The sequence below is a fragment of the Amaranthus tricolor genome, chromosome 13, assembly GCF_026212465.1.
Source record: "Amaranthus tricolor cultivar Red isolate AtriRed21 chromosome 13, ASM2621246v1, whole genome shotgun sequence".
Classification (NCBI taxonomy): Eukaryota; Viridiplantae; Streptophyta; class Magnoliopsida; order Caryophyllales; family Amaranthaceae; genus Amaranthus; species Amaranthus tricolor.
This window is the reverse complement of record NC_080059.1, coordinates 21,513,861-21,526,619: the sequence shown is the minus strand read 5'-3', so window position 1 is coordinate 21,526,619 and position 12,759 is coordinate 21,513,861. Positions and strand designations below refer to the sequence as shown.

Here is a 12,759-nt window from a genome sequence, read left to right as displayed (position 1 = left end):
TGTTTAGAAAGTTTTGTTATTTTTTTTAAATTTAAAAATTGGGCTGGTCCAAACTTGAGACGTCTTTCATAAAGACGGTCTCAAGTAAGAATTTGTATAGTATATTTTATTGATATGGAAAAACTAATGATATAGATTTACTAATAAGCATATAATTAGATTTTCTTCATAACTAATTAACATACAAAACCTTGTAATCAAAAAGTCCCAAATCAATTTCTGTATATAAACCCGAATTTGTAAACTTGACAAAACCAATTTAAAATGAAAGATTGAACTAATCCACACGAAAAAAAGGTTAAAATCTATCAAAGATCGGGAAAAATTGCTTCTTGAAGTAGCCTTAAACGCCTAAAAAAATTGCACCACAAATTGAAAATTTCTTGTTTCTTCCTTATGTTACCATGAATAAATATAGACGGGGAAGCAATATACTTAGAAGAAAAGGAGAGATAAAAGAGAAAGAGCGGTGATGAAGGAAAGGAAATGATCCTTACAACACCTTATAATATGGTTTCTTCAATCTTTTTTTCTCCCTTTTAACATAAAAACAACTTCTTTCCTCTTTAACATTAATTATATAGATATATAATTTTTTCAGGAAGTCTTGTATGAGACCGTCTCACCATGAGACGGGCCCATACAAGCAATCCAAATAATTTATAAATAAAAAATAATAGTTATTGAAGTTAATAGCTGCTGTAATTTTTGGATAATCAATTAATGACTTGATAACCAACATTATTTGCTTTTGAAAACAGTTACTTTAATCGTCCTATTACTTATTTTTTGCAGGCATAATTTAGCATTGACATCGCATTTGGAATTAATCAACCCATTACTTAACTTCAAACAAATTTTAATATGATATAGAAAGCTTTTGGAAAGACTTTTTTAATCAATCTAATTCTTAACTTTTGCAAATAAAATTCTGCATTATCAAACCTAGTGAAAGAATAATTAATGAAAAATTTTAATTTGTTTACAAATCAATCATCAACACAATATGAAGAATCTAATGAAGTAGTTTCGAATTCCAATTATTTGTGTGTAGGACAACAAGATTACATATAAGTACTCATTTTAATGTTGTATGTGATGACCTTAAAGTGAATATTTATAGTTTTAAAATGATGACTACTAACGTTAATGTAATAACTTACATAGTTAAATTGATTACCTACTGCTCTAATCACTCATTATAAGAATGTGTGATAGCCTTAAAGTGATGATTTATAATGTTAGATTGATGACTTACGTTATTAAATTGATTACCCATTTGTTATAAGTATTCATTTTAACATTGTATGTGATGACCTTAAAGGAATTGATTATCTTCTTCAAGTGATGACTTATAACCTCAAAGTGATGATTTACATTTTTAACGTGATTACATACTGCTTATTAACTATTCATTTTAAGGTTGTATGTAATGACCTTAGATTGATTACTTATAAATGTAATGACTTATACCGATAATGTGATGACTTATATTGTTAAAGTGATTACAAACTGCTTCCAATTAGTCATTTTAAGATTGTATGTAATGAACTAAAAGTGATTACTTATAACCTTAAAGTGATGACTATAATGTTAGAGTGATAATTTACATAGTTAAAGTGATTACCTACTGCCTGCTTATAAGTACTCAGTTTAATGTTGTATGTGATGGTGATTACCAATTAGTCATTTTTTTAATTTTCAGTTATCAACCAATTCAGAAGCAATTTCGATTTGAGTAATGTCGATTAAGTAAACCTAAAAAAAAAAATACTTTCAGGTCAGATAACTTTCGATTCTCGTTCGGATTTGGGGTCGGGTCACGAACATCATGTATGAAAACAAATCGGTGTGCCTAGGGCAATTGGGAGCAGGTAGAGGAATAGGCTATAGGGGTTGGTCACTCACAACTCACACATGGTTTTCAATTTTCAATTGGTATTATCGCCCATATATAAACACATTGCATTGCGCGGTAGTTGTAGTAGACAGTAGTAGGTTAACTTGATATCACACTCGCTAACACTTTCACTCTCACACCAACAGAAGCTCCGAAAAACAAGTGCAAATTCCATGGATTCAGATTTCGGAATCCCCAGAGAACGCTCTGACCTTCAGAAACAACGTGCTCTTTACCAGCCTCTACTTCCTCCTTGTCTTCAGGTTTTCTCTCCTCTTCTTTCTCTCTTCAATCCACTCCTTTATATCTTCAAATTAAAATAAATCTTTCTGATTTCCTTAGATTTTCAAGGTTGTGAGACCTTTTCCTTTTGCTTTTTGCATTCATTTTTACGTCTGAAGTTGCCTGATTTACGATCCAACAGTATTAGATCGCTACCTAATCATTTATTCATCAACTTTATGACGTCAAATAGTATAGATTGATCCCGCAGCTTTGGATCGTATACGTTTATTATGATTTCATGTTTTTATCTTCAATATAATTTTGGATTACAGTCTCAGCTATTGTTCAATTTGTTTTTTACAGCAGCGATTTTTCTCATTTACTGGCTGGATAGGATATTAATCCTGATTTAAACTTTACTAATTCTAATTAAAATTTAATTATTTTTTAACTCAACCTAATTAAAATCAAATTAATCTTTGAGACCTTTTCATTTTTGTGGAATGAGTTTGTTTATACAGAGTTGCCTGATTTTCGACGCAACAGTGTGTTAGAACGCTGCTTAATTACTCAATCATCATCTCTATGGTGCTATATTAAATAGATTGATTGCATACTTTTAGATCTTTATACATTTATAATGATTTCTTTTTTAAAATAAAACTTACGCAAATTATACCCTCAAAATTTGTTCAACTTGATCTATACAGCAGCGATTTGTATCACTGATCTTAGTTTCACCTATATTAAATCTAATTTAAACTTGATTAATTAATATTAAATTAAACTTTAAAGGATGTAAACATTAATTATCTTTCTAATTTGTTTGTGGGGGTAGACTATTAAATGATAGACTTAATATTACTTGAAGATCAGTGATTATCTTTTCGCTGTAACTTGTGGAGTCTTTTTAGGCTTATTCTGCCCGATTTTCAAGTAAATCAATGTCAATACTCCATATACTCCTAGTAATTATGGTCACACAAAAAAAATATAGAAAACACTTGGCAAATCAACTTTCTCTGTCCAAATTGATGATATAACGTACAAATAAATGATAATTGAATGTGAAATTTTTTAAACTTTTTCACTAAGCTTCTGCGTTAAGAACATGAGCCATCATGTTATGTCATATCTTAATCAAGTTTGTATTATTTTGAGACACATAAATGATTAATTATAGTCTTTTGAGGATGAATTGAATGCAGTGGAAACAAGTCAAGTCCAGGTTCTTAGCTCATGCATCAAGAATATTATATTAATTCTAAATCCAGGAAAGTCGATTATTTGCTTGATTTGAGTTTCTTAGTTGATTTCAATATGTTTCTATAGCGGTTGCTTCTATTCATAACCAAATGTGATGTATGTAAATCTCTTTTTGATTGCTTTGTACTCCAGTAACTTATAGGTGTAATAATTTGCTACAATTTGTTGATGAGTTTTTTTTATCAATTATTATTTGTTTTTGGAAAGGTAATAATTCATTTGTATTGAGCCTAACCCCTTGGAAGTATAGTGCAAAAATGCGTAAACATTCACGATCATAGCAGGGCTGTCTTGGACATTTATAGGGCCTTGAACGAAAACGAAACAATGAGTTCTTTAAATAAGAATATTATGTTTTTTTAAGTGACAATTGATAATTTACTAATTTTATCGATTGCCCTACAAAATATAATGAACTAAAAATATCAAAATTAAAAACATCATTAATTAGTAACACAGTGAATATAAGTGAAAATATACCAAATTATATCCATCAGCCAATAACCTAAAAGCAAATAACTAGTCATTAACAAGTTTACGAATGACCAATTATGGAAAATCATTGTCATTTATTATATTGTACTTTTTCATCTATGTAAAAATATTCTAACTCTTGTTTAATATAAATAAAAATTAAATATATCAAAAAAATTTAAGCCCCGAGGCCCCGAGCCGTCACTCATACTGCTCTTGTAAAGAGCCGGCCGTGGATCACGAAACGGTGATATGGTAGTGAGAGGGATGTGAATGCCAAATATCGGCCCAAAGAATGAGACATATTCGATACGACATAAAATGCGATTTTAAACACCTTTACGATGCCATATGATCTTTTTTTTGCCCTTGGAAGTGAGTGCCATTGTTACAGAGGATTACATCCCCTAAAATGCGAGTCTTAACCATGAAAGCAATTTCTTACCACTAGATGAATTGCTCTCCTCAATCTTTTAGGATTGAAGCTCTTGTTGTTGTTAAATAATTGCTCGATGGCTTGTGCCATCCTTTGTTTTTCAATTGCTACGCTTCCCTTAAAAAACTCTCACATAAATGAGACAAGTGAAACTATATGAAAGAAACGAAGGATAATATATCACTGTTTTTACCTTCGGCAGTTTGGGGACTTTGTGCAAATTACAAATTCATATATCGAACATACCTTTAGTTTAGCTTTATTGGATGAAATTGGTTGTTACTTTAGTCAGCTATCTTTTAATAAAAAGATAAGGAGGGAGTTTATGATTAAAAAGTAAAATGAAATTTCAATATTCCCTTTATTTTTTTGATATATTAGTTTCATTTGCATGTTCAAAGAACATAGTTTTTTGGAAAGACAACCTAACTTAATTGGTTGAATGAAAATAAATTTCAATTAGTAGTTTTTAAAAGTGATGATGATGATCAACTTTATGAATTGATAACATGCATTTAATTAAATGTGAAACATACATTTTTGTGTTTGCAAAAAGTTAAAATTATCATTGTAGCATTATACAGTTGTAAAATATAACATTATACAATATGTTTTACATTAATAAGAATGTTATTTTCTTAAATTTTTATGTGCTTTGGTTTTCACTGCTTTTGTATGTTCTGTGAATATTAAATATGGTGACTGAATATTTTCCTTGAATAATATAGTACTCAAAAGAAATAAGATTTGAGTGTGACTTTACCAGAAATCTAATTAAAATAAACCCAACAGCACTATGTCAATCTTCCAATGAGTTATTTATGAAGCGTTGTGTTTCGGCGGACTGATATAATTCATATGGGTTTGCAGGGAACTACAGTAAGGGTAGAATATGGTGACCGAACCACTGCTATAGATTCTGCTGATGCTCATGCCATTAGTCGGTACTTTCCCCACACATTTGGTCAACCATTGGCTCATTTTCTTAGAGCAACTGCTAATGTCCCAGATGCCCATATCATAACTGAGCACCCTACTATCAGGTGTGCATCTTTATTATGTATTTCGTTTGTGTTATTCATAATTTTTGCTGAATATCAGAGTCTTGCCTCTTTCTAGCATTTGTTTCCAGTGTCCTGTATAAGTAGTTTTTTCTTTCAAATTTAATGTTGTTAGTTTAAGTCTATCTTGTGGTACCAAATGGGTAATGCTCACTACAATATTTCACTGTTTAAGTGTCTAGTTGCACGAAAATAACCATATTTTATGATTTTGAGCATTTAACTAGGAATCTCTATAGAGCCATAATCCCTCTGTGTCTGTTATTGTTTTTTTTTTATTTTACTGAGTTTGTGAACCTCTAATATATGCGACATTTTACCAATAATAGTGGCAATTAGTTTTTCTTATAAATGCATATTAAAGAATGATATACCTGTGGATGCTGTTATTCATGTCCCTTTGAACCAATATTTCTGAGCAGGGTGGGAATTGTCTTTAGTGGACGACAATCTCCAGGAGGACACAATGTTATATGGGGTCTGTATAATGCTCTCAAGATACACAACCCGCACAATGTTTTGCTTGGATTTCTAGGTAAGAGGAATTGTTAGCTATGAGTTCTTGAAAGTTATGATTGTTGTTTTAAAAGCACTAACTACTCGCTTCTATTGACTTGAGTTTACTTTCTCACTTCTCTAAAGTGATGATTTAGTGATTTACACAATTGCAATGAAGTTTTGTTCACCTCTACTTTCGTACCACCTATTTGGATTTTGTTTTTAGCATAGTTTAGGGACTTGGAACTTCATCAACCTTGTACAACATATTCATAAATCGTTTTAGAGAGAAGACATATGTTGAAGAAAATTAGTTAAGTTAAGGGAGTGAAAATGGAAAGAAAGAGGTTTAGGGTTGGAAGATGACCACAACTCTTTCTTATACTAAATGATATTAGTGATGATGCTTTGATTCTATACTTGTAATTAAGAGCTATACACTAGAAAAGAAAAACGCATATATTTTTGTACTATTTGGACATGATTTTAATAGCTCGTAGTCTTGCATAAAGGGCATTGCAACTTACGTGGTATTTTTAGTGCAAAAATAAGGCTACATCACCGTATTGCGACGGTATCATAAAGATTTTGGAGTGTACCGTCACCTAAGTATAGGTCGCATTAACTTCAAAATCAATTTTTCGACTGATACCATGACCATGAATGAAATAGTATTTTTGCATTATGGTGGCGTCCTTTTGAAAAAAATGGAAAATTTTTTTTTTGCAACCTTAACCATGTCTCTGATGCTCACTGTTCTCTTCTGTATTCTAACATTTTTAAAGCATAGGGCATAAAGTACATTGTTGTTGATCCATATTACTACCAAGTTTAAATGTCATCTATTGTGGCTTGTTTTTACTCATTTTGGAAGGTATCATAAGTCATACAAAATATTAGTCAAAACAGTTCTGAAGTAGGATCTTGATGGTGTGTCATGTTGTCATATTTAGTTTTTTGTTGGCCTTATCAAAGAATAGTTTGCCTGAGACATTGTACTTTTGCCTCTTGCAGGTGGTACTGAAGGATTATTTGCACAAAAGACTCTTGAAATAACTGATGATATTCTGTCCACCTATAAAAACCAAGGTAAGACGTAATATGGCCATAAGAAAGCTTTTTTCACCGGATGCTAGTACTTAATTTAGTATTTACTATTCTTTGAATTTTTAAGGTGGTTATGATTTGCTGGGAAGGACCAAAGATCAAATAAGAACAAATGAGCAAGTTAATGCTGCACTGGCTTCGTGCAAGGCTTTGAAACTGGATGGCCTTGTAATTATTGGAGGTATGCCAAATAGAACGATTAAAAGTTTGATCGTACACATATTTTTCTTCCTGAAGTTATTGCCTATCAGTTACTAAATTTCAAATTCTTTATTTCTAAAGGTGTAACATCAAACACTGATGCTGCTCAGCTTGCTGAAACATTTGCAGAGGCTAACTGCCCAACTAAGGTACCTTGAACTTTTATGTTCTTCATTTGTGTTTTTTTCCCCTCGTCAATGTTTTAATTGTAGACTACTCTTGTCTACAAGAGTAAGCTTCTATGTTTGGAGGATTTACCTTCTTCACTCCCTTGCTTCACACCCCTCATCCAAATATTTACACCTCTATTTCTGCAGGTTGTTGGGGTTCCTGTTACCTTGAATGGAGATCTGAAAAATCAATTTGTTGAAACTGATGTTGGATTTGACACCATATGCAAGGTGTGAATCAACATTCTACAACCTTGATTTTCATGACTTGTGCTATATATAGTTTCTGTGAAATATTATTGATTTGATATTGATTATCCACATTTGTTTTTTGCGTCCACTAATTACATGGAAGAAAGATAGATATGCAGCTGAAGTAGGTCTGCATAATATATTGATACATGAAAATAATCAGTTTAGAGAAGAGAAGCTGTCAGGGTGTGATAGGGATACCAATTTTTTAGTCTTGTTTCTTTTTATTGTTGTGTTACTGCAAAAAAAGTGACGTCTAAATGCCAAAATATAGTAATATAAGTTGATACTCAAGTACTCCTTTGGCAGTTTCACTCTTTCTTGCTTTAGAGTTTGTGCAGAGTAAGAGAGACTCTTCCTCTATATCTAATTATTCTTGCTTCTTTGTAGGTTAACTCTCAGCTCATTAGCAACGTCTGCACAGATGCGTTGTCTGCTGAGAAGGTAAATTTAAATGTTCACTATGATAATAGAAAGTTCGATAATTCTCCAACTTTTAATGAAAAAGGGGGGAACATTGTTTTTTCTGTAGCATTGGTACACTGATGGCATATTGCCAAACCAGCTACTTTAAACTCGTTTTGGGCTGTGAAAATTTGGATTTTTGTGAGATTTGGCGAGGATTACATTATCTGGGTGCAAATTCTAATGTAATGTAATTCTTGGAAGTTTACTCTAATGAATTGATTTTGAGTTAGATATTTGTTGACAATTATTTTCATGTTCACTCTATGGTTTATTTCTATGTTACTCACACTCTTCATTTTACTTCACGTACCCATGTCCGATTCTTGATGCTTGGACATTAGTATGGCACTTAGACGCTTCATTTTAGGTGTAAAATTGAATATTTAGACAATTTCAACACTTGGACACGTACCAGTATCCGACATCAATACCCCAGTCCAGGTAACATAGGTTTACTTCAACTGACTTCGACATAGTACATACACACGCAAAAAGAGAGGCACAAAAGATTCACTAGTGTTTGTGCTCTTTCTTTCCCCAAATCATATGATTCACTCTCTTGGATCTTTACTATTGTGTTAAAGGCTCATTAATGTGTTTTCTATTTCAGTATTACTATTTTATTCGACTCATGGGCAGAAAGGCATCACATGTTGCTTTGGAATGTGCTCTCCAGTCACATCCGAACATGGTGAGCTACCTTTACTGCATTGGTTACTAATACAGTCTTGTATCTTTTTCTATCATTATGTGGCAAAATGTGTCTTTGCATATAAAAGATCACCCATGACAGTCTATTTTTGTGTGTTATCTAGGTGATTCTTGGGGAGGAGGTTGCTGCATCAAAACTAACTTTATTTGATCTGACAAAGCAAGTTTGTGATGCAGTCCAAGCCAGGGCGGAGCAAGGTCCAATGCTTACTTGATCTTGATTATGTTGATAACACTCAAACATGGGAAAAAGAATCTGATCTGAAGTTAACCTGATAGCAACTGAACTGCTACATCTGACCTAAAATCAACTCCAAGCTTAAAAAATTTTGACCTGAATTATACCCAAGTTAGATTACCCATTTGCTTCCTAATAGACTTACACTGCTGGTTTTTGAGTTTTTTTCCTCATTTTTTTGCCTCGTTTTTTTTCCAGACAAGTACCATGGGGTTGTTTTACTTCCAGAAGGGCTTATTGAAAGCATTCCTGAAGTTTATGCTCTCCTTCAGGTATTTAATCAGAAGATGCACTTTTCATATCTAATCTTCTCTAACTGCCTTTCTTGTTTCTTGTTGATATATATTATATCTAATGTAGAGATCTTTTAGTGAACGTTTATATGTTAAGTTTATCATTCTTCTTGCTTACTGATCTTGTGTTTTATGGATGTTTTTTTTATGATGCTGCACAGGAAATTCATGTTCTTCATCGAGCAGGTGTATTGGCCGATAAAATTTCTTCCCAGCTTTCTCCCTGGGCATCTGCCTTGTTTCAATTTTTGCCACCTTTTATTAGGAAACAGGTTTGAAATTCATAATACTTATTTCACTTTTAGGTTTGAACCTTTATCAAGTGATTTGGAGATTTCTATCTATAGCTGTTGATACACGGTATTATTATGTGTTGCAGCTGCTTCTTCATCCAGAATCAGATGATTCTGCTCAGCTGTCGCAGGTGCCTGCATGAAGCTTTTTGTCTTCTTAGTGTACAACTAATTGCTTCAACCTAAATAATAAATTATGATTTTTTTTTATGCAGATTGAGACAGAAAAACTTCTAGCACATCTTGTTGAGACAGAAATGAACAAACGTTTGGTATGGAAATTAAAATATAACTATGTTATTCTAATGCTGTTTTTGTAGGCTGGGCCTCTTCTTTATATTGGCACCATCCATTTCTAATGGAAATTATTGACATGCACAAGTTTATTGTTTTGCTTCTAGTTAGTGCCTGATATATTGAATTGGAAATGAAGGTGGTTTTAAAAAATTGTGAACCGTGATATTTTGTCGTATTTGAGAAATGGATTGAGCAACATGATGATAATTTAGGTGGCTACTTTTCATGCAGGTAGACGTATAAGCAAATTTATTGAAGACATATCTTAGTGAAGAAATTCACATGGATGTAGTTGTCATATTTTAGTTGATCTCTTAGTTGGGTTTTAATGCATACATATATCTTGAATTCTCAACAGTGAGTTAATTATGTACAACTTGTTTTCCGTTTATGGATTTTCTTTAATATACCCACGGATGACTCAAGTAATCTATAGTGAAGGCTCAAGTAATTTGCATATTTCTAGTAATTTGCATTATTTTGTTTTGGTCTGTGGGTCGCAAGCTGTAATTTTATCTGTAGCCACAATTTTGCTGATGCGTTAGCTTTTCAGGTTTCTTGTCTTCATGGCATAATTTTTCTTTGGTTCACATATTGCTGTAAATTGTATTAATGCCTCCCCTACCTTTTTTTGGCAGAAAGAAGGAACATATAAGGGAAAGAAATTTAATGCCATCTGTCACTTTTTTGGCTATCAAGCTCGTGGATCTCTACCCTCCAAATTTGATTGTGACTATGCATATGTATGCTCCTGACTTCTTTTAGGTTCATTTTTTTCTTTTCCTGATAACAAGGATTTGTCTACAATTTAATGTTTCTATGCAGGTTCTTGGACATATATGCTACCATATCCTTGCAGCTGGACTTAACGGTTACATGGCAACTCTAACAAACCTGAAAAATCCCGTGAATAAGTGGAAATGTGGTGCTGCTCCATTGACAGTAAGGCTTGACCATTCAACTTTTTTTCTACAGTAAGTGACTTCATGACCTTTGCAGAAGTATGAACTTGTTTGTTGCTTTATGATAAATCTAGGCTATGATGACTGTTAAACGCTATTCTCGAGGTCCTGGCACATTGTCTATTGGGAAGCCTGCTATTCACCCTGCAACAGTAGATGTGAAAGGCAAAGCATACGAGTAAGTAGCTTTTTGTACTTGCCCTTACTATTTTCCTTGTTTCAAAGAAAAGTAGCATAGAAATGGAATGATATTTTTTAACTTGCTGATTTTCTTACCTTGTTACCGTCTCTTAATGGTTTTCTTAGATTTTGTTGTACTTGCTACAAGGATAGTCAACAGTTCTTACATTCTATGCACATGGTAACAACCTGGTCTTGATTAGTTTTGTGATTTTTTTTCAGGCTTTTGAGACAGAATGCTGCAAGGTTTTTAATGGAGGATATCTATAGAAATCCAGGTCCACTTCAATTTGATGGTCCTGGTGCTGATGCCAAGGCTGTTAGCTTGTGTGTGGAGGACCAGGATTATATGGGTCGCATCAAGCAGTTGCAAGAATATTTAGACAAGGTACTTACTTTACTATTAAGTCTCTAGCTTTATCATTGGTTTGGGATCCATTGTGTCAATTTTAGATTTTATTCTAGTAGATATGAATCAATGACCTTGCCTTTTCATATGCTCTTGTCCCTGATTGTTTGCCGCCATTTACCATATTTGGATGTCCCCGCCCTTACCTATTACTTTATCAATACACTTTTTCTCTTTATCTCACTCCTATTCCCCCCCCCCCCCCCCCCCTCAACATTTATCCATCTTGAGGAGCTTGACGATGTTAAGTGGGGAAATGGGCAAAAATTGGGAAGAGTACCTGTGTACTGTGTTGTAGCATTGTAGGTCATAGCAATCTGAATAACATGATTGATTTTGTTGAAATTACCCTTTATACACTAATGTTTAACTGTTGAGACGTCCTATTGTGATTGCAATCAGTTAAGCTTCATCTCTACTTGTTGCTTTTGGTCCTTTAGTCAGTTGAAACCCTTATTTTGGGGACTGTTGAAAGATAGAATAGATGTTAAGTGGTCTGCCAATGTTACAGATGGCTTTCTTATGGTTGTTTAAACGTCAAACTTTATTTTCAGGTACGAGCCATTGTAAAACCAGGATGTCCACAAAACGTCTTAAAAGCAGCGCTCAGTGCCATGGCTTCTGTAACAGATATTCTGACTCTTATGTCATCGAGCTCTAACGGTGTGCAAAAGATCCTCTAATTGATGTGAAATATTCCGTTTGGTATGATCATCTAAAGTTATTGGTGCAACTTCATTCCAGTTTTCATAAGTGTCTTATTAGGAGGTTACTATGCTAGAATTTTGAAGCGGATTAGAAGCACTTAAAAAAATGTTTTTACATTTTCGATAAATACAGGGGAAATTAATGTTTGCCAAGACATATTGCAGTTTTGGGTTCAGTAGAATTTGATGTTTTTTGATAAAAATGGCTGCAGATTCTTGTTGCTTGTTACTGAGGGTTCGTAATTAATAATCTGAATTTTGTCGAGGCTTTATGCTCTTACTTGCATTGTGTCGTATCAACGGTTTCGAACGTGAAACTCCGGAGACATATGATTTTAGTAGGTGTCATCAAGTTAGAAAACATACGGCCTGTTTGGTTAATTTCATAGTTATGAATCACTCACTTTCATGTATTTTTCTTTCAAAATTTTTACCTAATATTACATTTTGAAATGCCAAAGGATGAGAATAAAATATTTGTGAAGGAAAAAATAATACGAACGTATGCATAATCATAAATACTTTTTAATTAATTATAATAAATTCATTTTCATTTGTTTTATATACCAAAAACTAAAATGAGCAATTGACTACATGCTCAATAAAGAGAG

The 12,759-nt window shown here is 32.9% G+C and overlaps 1 protein-coding gene across 1 annotated transcript; it reads left to right on the top strand.

Annotated features, from left to right (window-relative positions):
• Positions 1 to 1,909: 1,909 nt before the first annotated feature.
• LOC130799017 (pyrophosphate--fructose 6-phosphate 1-phosphotransferase subunit alpha) lies at positions 1,910 to 12,413 on the top strand. Its single transcript, XM_057662123.1, has 19 exons — positions 1,910 to 2,163; positions 5,172 to 5,344; positions 5,785 to 5,897; positions 6,875 to 6,949; positions 7,035 to 7,148; positions 7,250 to 7,317; positions 7,486 to 7,569; positions 7,981 to 8,034; positions 8,669 to 8,749; positions 8,874 to 8,967; positions 9,206 to 9,279; positions 9,462 to 9,572; positions 9,680 to 9,724; positions 9,809 to 9,865; positions 10,529 to 10,633; positions 10,716 to 10,832; positions 10,927 to 11,030; positions 11,255 to 11,420; positions 11,996 to 12,413. Exons 1-19 carry the CDS (start codon positions 2,074 to 2,076, stop codon positions 12,122 to 12,124), a joined length of 1,854 nt encoding a protein of 617 aa, XP_057518106.1. The 5' UTR covers positions 1,910 to 2,073; the 3' UTR covers positions 12,125 to 12,413.
• Positions 12,414 to 12,759: the final 346 nt, after the last annotated feature.